The 18,601-nt window shown below is 43.1% G+C and overlaps 1 protein-coding gene across 3 annotated transcripts in view; it reads right to left on the minus strand.

Annotated features, from left to right (window-relative positions):
- Nucleotides 1-8,101: 8,101 nt before the first annotated feature.
- ppcdc (phosphopantothenoylcysteine decarboxylase) overlaps nucleotides 8,102-18,601 on the minus strand; it is a 96,671-nt gene continuing 86,171 nt past the window's right edge. The window contains exon 5 of one of the 3 annotated variants that reach the window (XM_068015422.1): nucleotides 8,102-9,041. In XM_068015422.1, coding sequence (XP_067871523.1) covers nucleotides 8,962-9,041 — 80 coding nt within the window. In that variant the 3' untranslated portion in view covers nucleotides 8,102-8,961. Of the gene's footprint in view, nucleotides 9,042-9,222; nucleotides 13,649-18,601 lie in introns of those variants that run through there. The other 2 variants (XM_068015421.1, XR_010969467.1) reach the window with 2 other exon arrangements.

Below are 18,601 nucleotides of genomic sequence, written 5' to 3' on the forward strand. Positions count from 1 at the left end.
AGGAGACATAACATCCCTATTTCTGTCACCTCCTCCAGCAGTATAACCCTCTGTGCATCCTTCATTCCTTCAAATATGTCCTCTTGTATTTTCCACATATCGGTGTCAATTTTTGTCTGATTGTGCTTTGTGAAGCACTTTGGGTTGTTTTGACACTTACAAAACCACCAGGCCCAGGGCAATGGGCATATTTCTGGACCTGTTAGCAGTATAAGAGTTAATATGCCAGTCACAATATTTATTTTAATGTTGAGATTGTGAGCTAATGTGAATGGAATCTAGATTTACTCAACATCGTACTAGCGCTACATTGGAATTTGTGATAATCCTCCAAAGTGCTTGTTGCTACTTCTATTGAGGATAACATTTAATATGAAGATTATTAAAGGAAAATAAACCATTGGTGAAGAATGTAAAAAGCAATTCAAAACAACAACTTGAATTTGTATAATGCCTTTAATGTAATAAAAGGATAAGAGGAGACAGGTTTAAAGTTTTGGGCAAGAGATGCAGAGGGGAAGTGAGGAAGAACTTTTTTATGCATTGAGTGGTAATCACCTGGAAGTCGCTGCCTACAAGGATAGTGGAAGCAAAGACGATAAATGATTTTAAAAGGAAATTGGATAGGCGTTTGAGGGAAATAAATTTGCAGGGATACAGGGATCGAGGGGGGGAATGGGGCTGACTGGATTGCTGTAGACAGAGCAGGAATGGACTCAATGGGTTGAATGGCCTCCTTCTGTGACCAAAAGCTTGGTCAAAGATGAGGTTTTAAGGAGTGTCTTAAAGGAGGAGAGGCAGAGAGATTTAGGCAGGGAATTGCAGAGCTTAGGGCCTAGACAGTTGAAGGGATGGCCACCAATTGTGGGGCGAGGAAAGTCTGGGTGCACAAGAGGCCAGAATTGGATGAACAGAGATCTTGGAGGGTGCTAAGTCTGGTGGAGGTTGCAGAGATTGTGAAGAGTGAGGCCATAGAGTAATTCGAAAATGAGGATGAGAATTTTTAAATTGAATCCTTCAGGGACTGGGAGCCAATGTGGGTCAATGAGCACAGGCATCAGAGTGAACTGCACTTGATGCAATTTAGGATATGGTTAGCAAAGTTTTGGATGAGTCAGGTTTATGGAGGGTGGAAAATGGGATACAGGCCAGGAGAGCACTGGAATAATAGTCTTGTCACATCAAAAGCATGGATGAGGGTTTCATCAACAGATGAGCAGAGGCATGTGATAAATAGAGCTTGGATGCTGAGAGAAAGGGAAGTTAAGCAAACCCAGTCTTGCATAGGCCACAATTGTTATGCATGATCGCTCATGTCTGCTTCAGAAAAATATTGAAGCATCTTAACATATCGGAGAAGGTGGAACTTCTCTGAAACAACCTATTTTTGTGAAGGTTGATTCTTGTGGAATGTCTGAAACAGGCCCTTCAGTCCACTGACTCTGTGCCGACACACAGCCACCCATTTATACTAATCCTACATTAATCCCATATTCCCTACCACATCCCCACCATTCTCCTACCACCTACCTACACTAGGGGCAATTTACAATGGCCAATTTACTTATCAACCTGCAAGTCTTTGGCTGTGGGAAGAAACCAGAACACCCAGTGGAAATCCACGTGGTCACAGGGAGAACTTGCAAACTCTGCACAGGCAGTACCCAGAACTGAACCCGAGTCGCTGGAGCTGTGAGGCTGCAGTGCTAACTGCTGCGCCACTTAGTTGCATGTCCTGCTTCACTAATTTTCACATATCTGAAGCTTTTGATGCCAACTAATGTTCTCACTTAGAATTCATCCACCAATGAAGTAATGGTGTCTAAACAACACTTTCCAAACCAACAGGTCCTTGAGGTTCCAGACTATCTAAAAACTATTGAATAAAGAATATAAACACAAATACAACTGTGTTACTTGGCTCCATGGACCATTACTGTTAGCCAAATGTGCTCCACAAGCTGTAGATGGGCTGTCTCTAGTTTTTTTTTGTGTTACTGCTGAATGAAAATTAGATACTTGAGACCTTAACATTGTGAAGTTAATTTACTCTCCTACAATTAAGTTTTCGTGTCTGTACAGGCCTCATTAACCATTATTTCCCTAAGAGGGTGGACATACAAGCTATTGTTAGAGCTCAGTGAATGCCACTCCTAAACCTACTGGCAAGTATTCAAGAATGTCACAAGTTGATTCACCCTCTGAAGAAGTGCGTTGTTTCAACCTGATGGCTTCCCAAACATTGACCTAGTTTGGGACCTCACTATGTGAAGAATCACTAAGGTGTAGCATCTATGACTCAGTATGATATTTTGCTGTGCCTCTAATGCCCTTACATGTTTTTATTCATGTTTCTGTTTGTTGCTGTCCCAGTCATATCTGTTTGCTGCAGTGATCAAGTCTCAGCTTTCTGACTGCTTAGCATCTTTCATTGTGTTACAAGTGCTTCCATTTTATTGTTAAATTGTGAAGATTTGTGTTTAAAAAACTGAAAAGGAATCCATTGATTTTTTTTTTTACAATGGTCACTGAGAGGTTTGAATTGTAAACAGTTACTGGAACGCACCTGCCTTCATATAATTACCCAGCTGGGGTTGTTTTTGACTTGGGGGAAAATGTTTACGGAGAAGTGACAGGTCAAGATTTATAGGGGTCAGGAGGCTTGATTCCTGGGATGTTTTGGTTTCGCTTTGGACAGGCAGTTGGAATGTGGACAATGGTTTGAAAAGACAGTTGGAGAAAACTTGCCAAGGGAGAAAAGCCCCAGCTCAGTCTGTTCCAGCTCTTTTGAAAAGCCTGCCAACTTTCCATCTCTTGAGAAGCTGAGAAGCAAATGCAAGAAACTGCCTGAAACCACTGTTGCTGCATTTTCCATGGTAAGCCTGCCCAAATTGATCTTCAACATCGCCGGACAAGAACTGTTCTAGGGGATCCCAGTGACAGCCGTCTATATGTATCTGGGATGCCAAATCAAAAAAGGACTGTTGACATCTTTTCATATCTTCTTTTTTTCTTCAAGGCTTAGCAAATATTTTGACCAACGTATTCTTTTTTGTTTTTTTGTACTAGAGCTGCAAAGAGTAAATCTCTATTTTTTCGGTTAACCAGCGCGTGTGTGAGAGAGCGACAGAGACAGAGTGGGTAAGGTAAAAAGGGAACTTTTATATTTTGATCTGTCTGTTTATGCTTTTCTTCATTACTGGTTAAGACTTGTTCAATAAGACTTGTACAATAAACTGATAATTTTGTTGTTTAATAAAGAAATTTGGTTGGTGTGTTTTATTCTGGGATAAAAATAGGATCTATAATTGACCGTATTGGTAAGTGGGAAAAAATTAAATATATGTTGTGATCTGTGGAGAAGTGGAACTAGAATTAACAGTGCACTCCTCCCATCTCGGCCGTAACAATTGACAGGACTGCTAATCAGTGAGCTGGAATCCCAACTGGCCAGCCTGAATTGCAACAGGTGACCTGCCAACTGTGTAGCAGCAACTAGGTGGATTCCCCACCTGAGGCTGGGGAGCCCACCTGAGATATGAAAGTTATCCTGACCCCAGAAAATCAGCCAGGAGCACAACACTGAGGTAACTGGAGTCTCCACCACGACCAAAGTGTGCCAGGATTTCACTAAAGCGACAGCCAGTTCCCTCACCCCACCCATTGAGCTTTTATTTCTAGCTGCTTAACTCAAGTTGGTGGCTAAAGACAGTGATGTTCTTGTTGTATTTTATTGATTTATTTGCATTGAGCCAATTAGATTTTTGATTGGCAACTTAGTTAAGTGGTTATCCTGGAGAAACTGTGACACTCGTAAGGTAGGACAGTTTTAAAAGATGGATTTGCACTAAATTGAAGTGGGCCCACATTAGAGACGCCATCCATGACTCAGCAATGACCACCTTTGGCAAACGTGAGAAGCAGAATGCAGACTGGTTTCAATGTCACTTTGAACAGCTGGAACCTGCCATAGCCACTGTTGAAATACAAGAAAACCCCCAGCGAACTAACACCCGTAGCACTTAAAGTAGCCAGAAGCACTGCACAAAGAACAGCCAGGCACTGTGCAAATGACTACTGGTAACACCTATGCAATCGTATTCAGCTGGCCTCCGACACTGAAAACATCAGAGGAATGTATGATAGCATTAAGAGAGCTTTTGAGCCAACCATCAAGAAGATCGCTCCCTCAAGTCTAAAGCAGGGGAAACGATCACTGACTAACACAAGCAAATGAACCGCAGGGTGGAGCACTACCTAGAACTGTACTCCAGGGAAAACGTTGTCACTGAGACCGCCCTCAATACAGCCCAGTCTCTGCCAGTCATGGATGAGCTGGACGAACAGCCAACAAAATCGGAACTCGTGATGCCATTGATTCTCTAACCAGTGGAAAAGCCCCTGGAAAGGATGGCATTACCCCTGAAATAATCAAGAGTGCCAAGCCTGCTATACTCTCAGCACTCCATGAACTGCTTTGCCTGTGCTGGGATGAAGGAGCTGTACCACAGGACATGCGCGATGCCAATATCATCACCCTCTATAAGAACAAGGGTGATCACGGTGACTGCAACAACTACCGTGGAATCTCCCTGCTCAGCATAGTGGGGAAAGTCTTCGCTCGAGTCGTTTTAAACAGACTCCAGAAGCTGGCTGAGCATGTTTACCCTGAGGCAAAGTGCAGCTCTCGAACAGAGAGATCCACCATTGACATGCTGTTCTCCCTTCGCCAGCTACAGGAGAAATGCCGCGAACAACAGGTGCCCCTCTACGTTGCTTTCATAGATCTCACCAATGCCTTTGACCTAGTCAGCAGACGTGGTCTCTTCAGACTACTAGAAAAGATCGGATGTCCACCAAAGCTCCTAAGTATCACCACTTCATTCCATGACAAAATGAAAGGCACAATTCAGCATAGCGGTGCTTCATCAGACCCCTTTCCTATCCTGAGTGGTGTGAAATAGGGCTGTGTTCTCGCACCTACACTGTTTGGGATCTTCTTCTCCCTGCTGCTCTCACATACGTTCAAGTCTTCAGAAGAAGATCTTGCGCATCTTAGAGCTAAGACCAAAGTACAGAAAGTCCTCATCAGGGAACTCCTCTTTGCTGACGATGCTGCATTAAAATCCCACACAGAAGAGTGTCTGCAGAGTCTCATCGACAGGTTTGCGTCTGCCTGCAACGAATTTGGCCTAACCATCAGCATCAAGAAAACGAACATCATGGGACAGGACGTCAGAAATGCTCCATCCATCAAAATTGGCGACCACGCTCTGGAAGTGGTTCAAGAGTTCACCTACCTAGGCTCAACTATCACCAGTAACCTGTCTCTCGATGCAGAAATCAACAAGCACATGGGAAAGGCATCCGCTGCTATGTCCAGACTGGCCAAGAGGGTGTAGGAAAATGGCGCACTGACAAGGAACACAAAAGTCCGAGTGTTTCAAGTCTGTGTCCTCAGCACCTTGCTCTATGGCAGCGAGACCTGGCCAACGTATGTCAGCCAAGAGCGACGTCTCAATTCATTCCATCTTCGCTGCCTCCGGAGAATCCTTGGCATCAGGTGGCAGGACTGTATCTCCAACCCAGAAGTCCTCAAGGTGGCCAACATCCCCAGCATATACACCCTACTAAGCCAGCGGTGCCTGAGATGGCTTGGCCATGTGAGTCGCATGGAAGATGGCAGGATCCCCAAAGACACATTGTACAGCGAGCTCGTCACTGGTATCAGACCCACCAGCCATCCATGTCTCCGCTTTAAAGATGTTTGCAAACACGACATGAAGTCCTGTGACATTGACCACAAGACGTGGAAGTTAGTTGCCAGTGATCACCAGAGCTGGCGGACAGCCATAAAGGCGGGGCTAAAGAGTGGCGAGTCGAAGAGACTTAGCACTTGGCAGGAAAAAAGACAGAAGCGCAAGGAGAGAGCAAACTGTGTAACAGCCCCAACAATCAATTTTATCTGCAGCACCTGTGGAAGAGTCTGTCACTCTAGAATTGGCCTTTATAGCCACCCCAGGCGCTGCTCCACAAACCACCTCGAGGCGCTTACCCATTGTCTCTCGAGACAAGGAGGCCAAAGAGAAGAGATTAATTGTGTGACCACACCAATTAGTGGACCTCTCCTGGCATTGTTCATGACAGGTCAAATAAGAAGCTTTTATAACGACACGAGTTGTGCTATTTAACGGACAATATATCATTCGGCTTTTAAGTCTGAGCTATATTCAACTGACTTGACCTCTCAAGGGGAGAAAGTCTCACTCCTGTAAATGCTGAGGTCAACTAGAGGCCACTGATTTGCTGATGCGGGAGTTGCAGTTGTGAAGTGGGTTATACCATTCTATCTCCGGTTAAAAGAAATCAGTACGACTGTTTTTCTTTTGTATCACCATTGACTCTTTGAAGTGTAACGGATGTCTACTAGACACAAGACATCCTGTATATGTTTTATTTCCCTTTCAACTGAAAGTGATATCCTCCAGAGGCTTACAGATTTCCTCTTCTGTCTTTTCTTTGACTGGGGGAGCCTTTGTGTCCAGCAGGCAAACTGTGTTTAACTTGGGAAGGTATATCACATAGCAACTAAGAAGCTAGACACAGCTGGGGGCATCTGAACTCCTCCCATTCCACAGTGACTGGGAGGAAATAGTGCAATTAAAATGGAGCAGCGTCTCTGGTGTCCTGACTGCGTTTTAAATTATGAACACCTGCCCTAAGCAGGTGGGAGTCCTTTAAATACACAGATGAGGGTCCGATGGCATTATTTGGTTCCAATAGGAGGCAGGGGAACGATGGCGGCTTCTCCGCCAGGGATACGGCTCCAGGACCAGAACAGGCCCAAAAAGTCTTTCAAAAATATGTTAAGGTGCTTCGTGGGCTGGGAGGAGCAGGAGTGGCCCCTTTGGGCCCCTCCAGGAAATACTGGCCTTCCTTCCCTCTCCACCAACCATGATCCATGTCAGATGCCCCACCCACCCCATCCCCCAAAACTTACCTTTGCGCCAGTGACCACTTTCTTTGGTGTCCTGCCAGCTGATTTTAATGGACGAGGAGCCCCTTCCCACCAACTTACAGACCGTTTTCATCAGGAAACCGACTATTGTGACCTGGCCCTTAAAATCTGCTGGGCCACCCACTGCCTGCTGACAGTCCGGATGTTCGTTAGACTGCATTCCAGTCCGGAGTTTAAAATTGACCTCTGAGACAAACTATTTTTATACAACACGGAGAACACAACAATCTGCATTTATATAGCGTCTTTGATGTAGGAAAGCATTCCAAGGCACTTCAGCGCAATCAGACCAAATTTGACACCGAACCACATAAGGAGGTTTGGTCACTGAGGCAGGTTTTAAGCAGCAGCTTAAAGGAGGAGAGCACAGTTGAGAGGGACATGGGTTTGGGGAAGGAATTCCAAAGCTTAGGAACGTAGACAGCCGAAGGCACAGCCACAAACTGTTTTGGCAGCAGGGAAGGAAAGTGGGGATGTGCAACAGGCCAGAATTGGAGGAGCGCAGAGATCTCAAGGACATTCCAGAAGTCATGTGTGGAATTCCTGTTCCTAATTCCTGACCTATGTTTTGGTCACATACGTTAGGTCACGGTATCAATCCCCCCTCACCCACACCACTTCCTAACAGCTCATTTACCTTCTAACCAGACATTGCTTAAAGTCTAAGCATTTCAGTGAACCACAGGATGATCTATCTAAACAGTGATAACCACAAAGATCCCAGTGCATTGTTCTCCATCTGACCGATTTATTTCAAAGCACTGGGTTCCCTTACATTCATCATGTGCCAGATGATCCTCTTGGCAGTTCTTCCTCCCACATTAATGCAGAAAGGAGATGTGCAATGTGCTTTTAAATCTTTCCTGTGTTACGATCAGGTGAGGAGGGGTCACAAGGCTCTCCTCTTGTCCTCCTTGTTTGACCACAACAGGGTTTATTCCTTTTAAAATAGCGGTTGTGCTTACCACTTCAGTGAGTGTTTAACCATTTACCTTTGTTGTGATCATAAAAGAACCAATCGGATAGGTTTTCTTGAGTTTAAACAAGAAAGAGGTGAGTTTATTGTACTTAACCAAATACCTGATCTAAGTAAAATAATAAACTACGCTACACTTTCACTCACACACACACACACGAACCACACACACAGATAGGTTACAGAGTGATGAGGAATAGTTTCAGTTGGATTAGAGTCCAGAACAAAAAAAATCCAAGATGTGGTGTCTGTTAATTCAGCTGTCTTCTGGCTGTATCTGGAGTTCTGACATTCTTAGCTGATAGATGTTCTTGGAGACAGTCGAGCAGATAGTCTTCTTCCTGGGGGTCTTTGTCCTTGGATCTTTTCCAGCCAGCAGACAAGCTTCAAATGCCCCCAAGGTCACCTGGAGAGAGATGGAAGGAGAGAGAGAGACACCCTCCTATGGATTCTGCTTGCTTCAAAGTCTCAACAGCTTGTGTCTATGTAGCAGAAGGCTGCTCGTTCTTCACAGATGGGAAGGTGGTCACATGATTGTCCAGTGTCACATTTGCAATTTAATTAGATTCAAGTCTAGGAATTCACAATCTCTTTTGGGTCTCATTGTTTTAATGTTTACCCCATGGAGGTACGTCTCCACTGTTAATGTCCCAAGATGACTTTGAATGTCCCACTAACGAGAGTGATACTGGATAGTCTACTCGGTGATCCAAGCCATTAGCCTGGATGGGACCTCATTAGACATGTGTCTCCAATTTGAAAATTGTGGTGGCTATCTTGGCTGCTAGCTTTTTACAACTTAAATGTAGGATTCCAGCTTTCCTTTTTAAAAGTTTAATGTAGGTTCCCAGCCGATGAATTAAAAATCGTCATTTGACATGGCATGTTTTCTAGACACCTGCGACAAATAGGATACTCTGTAGTAGGTAATTCCTCTCCACTGTGACTTCTAAACTCCAACAACCCTTCACCACCCTTCAGACTGAGCTCTTATCTTCTTACTTCTTGTGGAAAGATCCAGATTCTCTTTTTTTTCTTCCTTTCTACCTGTAAACAGCCACAAAGGAAAGGACGAAGCGTATGTCAATTCTGTTCCACTTAAAACTGGATGCTTTTATCATACTAGTCGAAGCCTTGTGGCATAGCACACAAAGATTCAAGGCTTAGTGTAGGCTCCGGGTGATGTAGTGTTACAAGGCGGGGGAATCATCAGAACAGGGCACGCAAGTTTTTAACAATATTTATTGATAGTTAAATAGCAAAACTTTCTACAACCTGGCAAGCCGAGTTCAGTTGGTTGCAGCATTGAACATTCTTGCTAGTACAAAAGGCTGAGGAAAAGGGCAGGAGGATGAAAAACTGAGACTCTGCAGCACTGCAACTGCCAACAGGGTGTAATAGAGCCATGATAAGTTTTTATCGGCAGTTCCCATTATAAATATTTACATGGGATTTCTAAATATAAAAACTTGACACAAAGATGACTACAAAACGAGGAGGTTAAAATAGATTGCCCATGGCTGAGACAGGCCACATTAACTTTCTCTTTACTGATAGCTTAATACTATGGAACTTTTGATGCCACTGGGTAAAAACAGATCGAAAAAGATATACTATTCCCTCACTTCCACCTCTGATGACCTTGCCTTGAACAAAACCTTTACTCTCTCCCATTCTTGCCTCTTTCTTCGCTCCTCAATTGCAAGGGGTGAAAACTTGATTTATCTGCCGCACAACTGGTTTAGCCATCCATCACCAGATCCGTCTGGACCATATCTACCACTACTGAGCCTCGCTTTTCTCTATCAAAGTCATCCAATATTCCAGGCTCATCCTCAAGAGAAAATATAACCCCCTAGCTTCCTTTCTCTGCTATCAACCATCTTCTTAAACCCCTATTCAATTGCCCCCTCCACCCTCACCTCCAACAAGCGTGGGGATCTCATGAATTTCTTTCTCACCAAGATTGAGACTGTCTGTTCAGCTGCCTCTGCTACTTGTTCCCCCTTTCATCACCAAATCAAAACCCCCCAGGTCCCCCCTTGCACTTGCATCTCTCATACCCCTCCAAGCTCATCTCATCATGAGAGCCACCTCTTGTTGTGTTGACTCCATTCCCATTAAACTGCTGATCACCCAACTTCCTTTTCTGTCCCCTATGCTAACAGACATTGTAAGTGGTTCCCACTTCAGATACCGTCCCCCTCCTGTTCAAAACCACCACCATCAATCCCCTCCTCAAAAGCCCACTTCAGCTTCCCTGTCTTTGCAAACTATCACCCCTGCTCAAACCCTCCTTTCCTTACCAAAGTTCTTGAACAAATTATCGGCTCCCAAACCTATGCCCATCTTTCCCCATAATTCCCTATTTAACACCCTCCAATAAAGTTTCTGCTCGACACAGCTGAAGTTGATTGCCATGAGTCATTCCACCATTTTCTGCTTTCTCTCATTAGCAGTAACTTTGCTGTCTCTGCTGGAAGTCTAAGACCAACTGAAAACAAAACCCAAAAGGATAAAAATTACAGTCTACTTCTCTCAATTGAAAAGTTGCTCGATTCTAATTAGTTGTTAATTCAATTTTTTCAGAGAAAAAAGGCCCCCTGATGTGCCTTCTGATATTACTGGCTAGCTATCACCTTGTGCCACTTCAACCATTTAATAGAGTGATGTGGAAGCTTTAAGAGCAAGTCCATCATTAACTTTCTATGGACTTGGCAACCAGTCTGGGACCCTATATTTTACAGATGTCTTGTTCCCAGCAGCAGTGAAAGGTTGTAATGTAATTGTCCCTTTTCCTATCCATTGTTTAACAATGATTTTGCTGTGCCAAACTTGTAAAAATCAACTTTCTGGCGATTCGGCAGACAATATTCAGTTGTTTTTTGTTCCTAAATGTTTTAATGCTTTATGTTATAATTCCCTCCACCACCCGTTAAAATAAAGCTACTTTAAATTTTCATTGTATCACCTGTCCCTTTAAAAACTCCTTTAAACTCATGTAGCTTCCTTTTTTGCAGATGGGTGAACACAGCATGATCCTGTCCTAAAAGGGATGGGAGACAGTGCAAGGGGCAGTTTGAATAAATCTAAATATTATAATAAAGCTCTTGTACTTTACGCTGGAAGAAAACTGTACCACTCCAGACACTTGAGCACAATAATCGAGGCTGGCACTTCAGTGCAATGCTGAGGGAGTGCTTTGTTCCTCAATTGCAAAGGGTGAAAACTTGAACTTACCTGCTGCACAACTGGTTTAGCATCCATCACCAGATCCGTCTGGCCCATATCTGGGGCCGTTGGGCCTTGCTTTTCTATATCAAAGACACTATTCCAGGATCATCCTCAAGAGCAAATATAATCCCCCGGCTTCCTTTCTGTACTATCAACCATCTTCTTAAACCAGTCTCCTATTGCCCTCCACCTTCAGCTCCGACTATGAGGATCTCATGAATGTCTTCAATCTCTGGACGTGGCCGTCACTCATTACTGATTAAGTGCTGCACTATTTCGAAGAAGAGTCTCCCTGCTACGCCCCACCCTTCCACCCCACCCCAAATGTCCTGGCCAACATTTATCCCTCAACTAATGTCACTAAAACAGATTATTGCCAGTCATTTCTCTCAGTGGTGTCCTTGGGAGCTTGCTGGATGCAAATTCATTGCTGTGTTTCCTACATTAAGACAGTGACTATACTTCAAAAGTACGTTATTGGCATCTTGAGGTTGAGAAAGGTGCAATATAAATGCAAATTCTTTCACTAATTAGGCAGGAATGCAGCAGAAGGGAACCCCCCCCCACCGCCCCCCCATGTCCCCAATATCCCCAGCTCTCACGCCTACATTCTGCATTGATTAGACCGATCCCATCAGTTGGAAAGTCTACCCCTTACTTCAGCTATTTTAAAATTGTTTTACATCATGTACAGTCGCATTGCATATACAACCGCTGAAAAACCACTGTAAAGGTAACGCAAGATAGAAGCGTAGCACGATATGATAAAGTCTCGGGTGTAACACTATAACTTAACAGTTTATCCAAACGCACCACACACCTCGGATGATAAACGTTAACAACTGTTGCTCTATAAAGAAACTTATTAATATAATTCAGACTCAATGTGCTAATCTTACACTCCTGATGGCAGCTTCTAGTGGCATAAACCTGGGTGAGTTCAGCAACAGGCATGACCAATCTGTCCTATATGACCTATACTCTCTAGAGTTTAGAAGAATGATAGAAACATAGAAAAATAGGAGCAGGAGTAGGCCATTCAGCCCTTCAAGCCGCACCACCATTCAATACGATCATGGCTGATCATCCAAACTCAGTACCCTGTCCCCCCTTTCTCCCCGTATCCCTTGATCCTTTTAGCCCCAAGAACTATATCTAACTCTTTCTTGAATATATTTAATGATTTAGCCTCAACTGCTTTCTGTGGTAGAGAATTCCACAGGTTCACCACTCTCTGGGTGAAGAAATCCCTCCTCATCTCAGTCTTAAATGGCTTACCCCTTATCCTTAAGACTGTGACCCCTGGTCCTGGACTCCCCCGCCATCAGGAACATCCTTCCTGTATCTAGTCTGTCCAGTCCTGTTCGAATTTTGTAGGTTTCTATGAAATCCCCTCTCATTTTTCTAAACTCTAGCGAATACAAGCCTAATCAACCCAATCTCTCTTCATACATCAGTCCTGCCATCCCAGGAATCAGTCTGGTGAACCTTCACTGCACTCCCTCCATAGCAAGAACATCCTTCCTCAGATATGGAGACCAAAACTGCACACAATACTCCAGATGTGGTCTCATTGAGGCAGACAAAATTCTTAGAGGGCTCAAAAGGGTAGATGCAGGAAGGATGTTTCCCCTGTCTGGGAGGGCTAGAACTAGGGGATACTGTCTCAGAATAAGAGGTAGGCCATTTAAGACTGAGATGAGGAGGAATTTCCTCACTCAGAAGGTGGTGAATCTTTGGAATTCTCTACCCCAGAGGGCTGTGGAGGCTCAGTCATTGAGTATATTCAAGGCAGAGATTGACAGATTTCTAGATATTAAAGATATCAAGGGATAGTGCAAGAAAATGGCAGAGGTAGATGATCAGCCATGATCTATTTGAATGGCGGAGCAGGCTCGAGGGGCCGAATGGCCTACTCCTGCTCCTATTTCCTACGCCCAGCAGCCCAAGGGTGAGGCAGTTTGGTGCTCATCACTGCTACATGGTCACAGTCTGATGTACCTTTGACAGGTAAAGTCAAAATGCTGGACAGGGTGCCTGTGGCAACATCACACCTCAGAGAGGAAGACTCACAGAAGCTGCTTGGACTTACTGCCTTCCAGCAGAATTCCTGCCAGCAGAAAAATGTTAGCAGGAATCCTTTTGCAACACCTCATGCTGGTTTTCAATCGTTTGAGTTTCAGTAACCAACAAGGAATAATGATGCTTGCATAGCTTGATTAGGATTATAAACAACAAATTGATTCCAATTTTGCCTTGATTAACAGAATACATTAAGATCAAGCTTCTGCATAAAATATAGCAAGAGATTTAATTTTTTGGACTTTTCAAAGTTGGCTCTGGTACTCTCCGTGGAGACTGTTCCAAGCACTCTTGTATTTTTTCTATTATTGTTGATATCTCTGCCATTGCCCCATAACCTACAACAGAAACAAAACACAGCAGTTACAAAAGTACAGCCATACCATTAACCTGCAAATAAACAGCAACTTTACACATTGTAGCCCAAATAAGAACCTTTGTACAGAATATTATACAAGCAGCTGAGATAATGAGTGGAAATGCCACCTTGCCACTTACCTCTATTGTCCATATTAAGTGGGCATGTTTAAAGTATGCCTAATGATACCTATCTTTGGTGTAATGGACCACCACCTGTTGAGCTCAGAATGGCTCGCAGGAGAACTAAAACACCGCCTGCAAATATTTCCATTCAGTTTCTACTAAACAATACACAAAAGGTAAACTCACAAAGATAAAGCGTATAAATCTTGTGATGAGAAGAGATTTAGCATAATATTTAACAAGTTCCTGAGGGTGTTAGTATTGAATTGGATACCTTAGTTTCTCAACTTAGCTACCAGTTGTGGACATAATAGCTGTTCTGGGGATATTGAGTATTAAAAGAAGTTGTGCCACTTTCCGTAAGTGAACTGTGATGGAAAACCCACATGCCAAAAGGAAAATATTAATTTCATTGCATAGAATTCTGCCTGATACTTTTTTACTGGACATTACTGCAAATAACTTTTTAAAAGCAGAACAGGACAGCTAAAGATGGCCACACACAATTTGCATATGAGAAGCCAACGGCCGGCTGGGAGGCAGAGGTGATTGCCCAGTCTAGCCAGAATAAGGGATGCCCTCTGATTCAATTATCTAGAATGGTTTTTGTCAATATTGGTTGTCAAAAGCCATCGACACCCATTGACTTTGAAAGAGCCAACCCCCCACCCCCACCAAGTATGTCTGAAAAACTTTGAATTTCAGAAACTTTTGTTTCAAACAAAGAGGTGGTCACATGACATGCCCGCCTGTGTAACTCTGAGTTTTGTGAATTCTGCCTGAGAGAGAAAGACAGCAACTGAACTCCAAGAAGGAACATCTCTCCCTCTTCTCCAGCAAAATCCCAGGAAGGTGTCGGGTGCAGCTAAACCGCATATCTACAGATCCTGACAGTCATCAACAAGGAGGATGGACAAAGTCTCTCTTCGACCTTCCGGAACCAGAGAAGCCAACCCAAATTGTGCACGTGGCCCAGCGAGGACTTCAACACTTCAATTTCAACTAAGGACAATGGGACTATACTTCCGTATTTAAATTCCATTTTATTAAGGACTCTACTCCAACCTTCCAACCCTGTTTTTTCCCCTTTGTATCTATTTGTGTGGATGTGCCTCTCGTATGAATGTGAGCGTGGATGTGTTGCATATTTTAGTAATTTTAACCGGTTTAGAATGATAAGTTTAATAAAATTACATCTTTCTTGTTGAAACTCAAGAAAACCTGTCTGATTGGTTCATTTACAATTATAATTAGAGGAACAGTGAGCAAGTGCTTACTGGGGTGGTAAGTTAAATCAGTGTGTTAAAAAGATAAACCCTGTTGCGGTCAAACCAGAGAAGGGGCGAAAGGGGAGCCGGAGACCCTTTCCTCACCTGGTTGTAACAGAACCTTTAACCCCTTGACTAGTACCATGACTAAAACAAAGAAGCCAGTTGCATGGTATTTCATTGACCAGTATGCTTCCTATTTGGCATACTCCTCATAGAAAAAAGCTTCATCATCAGTTGTGACGCACTTGGCTCGCTTACTTTTAATCTGAATACTTGACAGCAACTGAAAGCAATATTGTGTCTTGACCAGCATGAGCTTGAATTAGCATATACAATATCCACTACAAAGCAACCACAGCCAAGCTCTTGGCTCATTTGCAGATGTATGGATCTATTTGCATGCCCATTTTAAGGTTTGGTCAATGGGAATCAGCTTCCATCTTAATTCAGTTTGCTTCACAATTATAAAACACTGCTTTGGGCCGACTCCAATACCTCCATTTGTTGCTGATTCAGCATCTACCCAATTCCTTTCTGCATGCTTCAACTAAAATTGGACTCACGATGCCAAGTAATCATCTAGTCCACTAATTGGAGGTTTATACAAAAACTTGTTTGACAAGATCTTTAACATTCTAAAAGGGTTGCATAGGGTAGCGGTAGAGAGGATGTTTCCACTTGTGGGGAAGACCAAAACTAGGGGTCATAACTACAAGATAGTCACTAATAAATACAATTGGGAGTTCAGGAGAAACTTCTTTACCCAAAGAGCGGTTAGAATGTGGGACTCCTGACCATAAGAAGTCATTCACAGAATCTCAGAATTGCCACAGTGCAGGAGGCCATTCGGCCCATCATGTCTGCACCGGCTCTCCGAATGAGGAATTCACCTACTGCCACTCCCCTGCCTTCTCCTCATAACCCTGCACATTCTTCCTTTTTATATAACAGTCTAATTTCCTTTTGAATGCTTCAATTGAACTTCCACCACATTCCCAGGCAGTGCATTCCAGACCTTAACCACTCACTGCGTGGAAAAGTTTTTCCTCATGTCACTTTTGCTTCTTTTACCAATTCCTTTAAATCTGTGCACTCTCGTTCTCGATCCTTTCATGAGTGGGAACAGTTTTGCTCGATCTACTTTGTCTAGACCCCTCATGATTTTGAATACCTCTATCAAATCTCTTTCTCAGCTTTCTTTTCTCTAAGGAAAACAGTCCTAACATCTCCAAATCTATCTTCATAACTGAAGTTCCTCATCCCTGGAACCATTCTCATGAATCTTTTCTGAACTCTCTCCAATGCCTTCACTGAAGTTGAGGCAGTTTGCATTAATGTATTTAAGGATAAGCACGTGATGGAGAAAGGAAGGGTTGTGGATGTTCCATCGTTGAATACATTTAAGGGTGGGATAGATAGATTTTTGGTCTCGCAGGGAATCAAGGGATATGGGGAGTGGGCAGGAAAGTGGAATTGAATCCCAAGATCAGCCATGATTGTACTGAATGGCGAAGCAGGCTCGTTGGGCCATATGGTCTACTTCTGTTTCTATTTCTTGTGTTCTTGTGAACAGAAGGTTATGCTGATAAAGTGAGGTGAAGAGGGGGGAGAGAAGACTCGCGTGGAGCATAAACACTGGCATGGACCAGATGGGCCAAATAGTCTGTTTCTGCACTGTACATTCTATGCAAGGCATTTTGTCCAAATCTTGGATGCAACATCACAACACATATGAAAACACAGCACTGCATTATAAAATATCAGGACAGAAATGGAATGCAGATGGGTTATTTATTTTTATTTTATTTAGAGATACAGCACTGAAACAGGCCCTTTGGCCCACCGAGTCTGTGCCGACCAAGAACCACCCATTAAGACTAATCCTACATAAACCCCATATTCCCTACCATTCTCCTGCCACCTACCTACACTAGGGGCCATTTACAATGGCCAATTTACCTATCAACCTGCAAGTCTTTGGCTGTGGGAGGAAACCGGAGCACCCAGTGGAAACCCACGTGATCACAGGGAGAACTTGCAAACTCCGCACAGGCAGTACCCAGAACTGAACCCAGGTCACTGGAGCTGTGAGGCTGCGGTGCTAACCACTGCGCCGGGTTGAATGATCTTTAGCTAAATTAATGCCATGGTTTCTCCAACCTACAATTGTTGTCATGAGATCGGTGTTCAGTGAGTGTACCTTGCCTCTTTAAGTGGTTATGAGTGATGCCTGGAATAATGAACAAGTCCCACCAAATGTACATAGCGTAACTGGACTCTTTATGTTCAATTACTGTGTATCTGAATCATTTCAGTGGAAATGAACAAGTACAAAGTAATTGAGCAGAAAGAACCATTGTCTAAATGAGGTTTGATTGAAATGATGAATCTCATCATCTCAGACCACTAAAATGTTGAGGCAAATTTGAAAATGTTATATTTTAGAGATTTCCATCTTTACCCCCTTCTATTTATAAGTAAAGGAGTTTTATCACTGTTTAAAAATAAGGGGTTGCCCATTAAAGACAGAGATGAGGAGAAACAAAAACAAGAAATGCTGGAATCACTCAGCAGGTCTGGCAGCATCTGTGGAAAGAGAAGCAGTGAAGTCAGTGACCCGAAACGTTAACTCTGCTTCTCTTTCCACAGATGCTGCCAGACCTGCTGAGTGATTCCAGCATTTCTTGTTTTTGTTCCAGATTTCCAACATCCGCAGTATTTTGCTTTTATTAGAGATGAGGAGAATTTTTTTTCTCTCCAAGGGTCATGAGTTTTGGAATTCTCTTCCTCAAAAGGCGGTGGAAGTCGAGACTTTGAATATTTCTAAGGCAGAGGTAGATAGATTCTTGATAAGCATGGGGGTGGAAGGTTATCGGGGGTAGGTGGAGATTGGAGTAATCAGTTCAGCCTTGAATTATTGAATGGCGGAGCAGGCTCGTAGGACCGAGCAGCCTGCTCCTGCTCCTAATTCGTATGTTCGTAATCCCAAAAATGCAAATATATATATTGGCTTTGTTTGGATTTTAGCACAAAAATTAAAGCCTTTTGCTTGAAAAGTGGTAATATATCAAATATTACAAGATTGCTTATGGTACTGGAAAAATCTGTTAAAGTCTAGTGACGATTTCATCTCTAAGACTGGATTATTTAAACCAGTGTTACTTTAAGATATGATTTAACAACGGCCAGAAAAACAAATCAATGTTTCAAAAAGAGAAAATGTTGGAAACATGTCAATCAGAAGCTGTGGAGAGAACAGACAAATTAACACTTCAGATGGACAGCCCTTCATTAGAACTGAAACATTAAAAAATGAAGAGGCATTTCAATGGAGTCAGGGAAGAAGTAAAAAAAACACATGACGAAGAATCGATGGGATGAGCTATAACCTAGTTAAAGCAAAAACAGGAGATTGTGTGGTGATTGAGATGATTTTCAGATTAGGACTTTTGATGCTTTTCATTGCCTAAGAAATAGAAGAGCTTGCATTTAAATAGTGCCTTTCATGTCCTCAGGACATCACAAAGAACTTTACAG

The sequence above is a fragment of the Heterodontus francisci genome, chromosome 35 (assembly GCF_036365525.1).
Source record: "Heterodontus francisci isolate sHetFra1 chromosome 35, sHetFra1.hap1, whole genome shotgun sequence".
Taxonomy (NCBI): Eukaryota; Metazoa; Chordata; class Chondrichthyes; order Heterodontiformes; family Heterodontidae; genus Heterodontus; species Heterodontus francisci.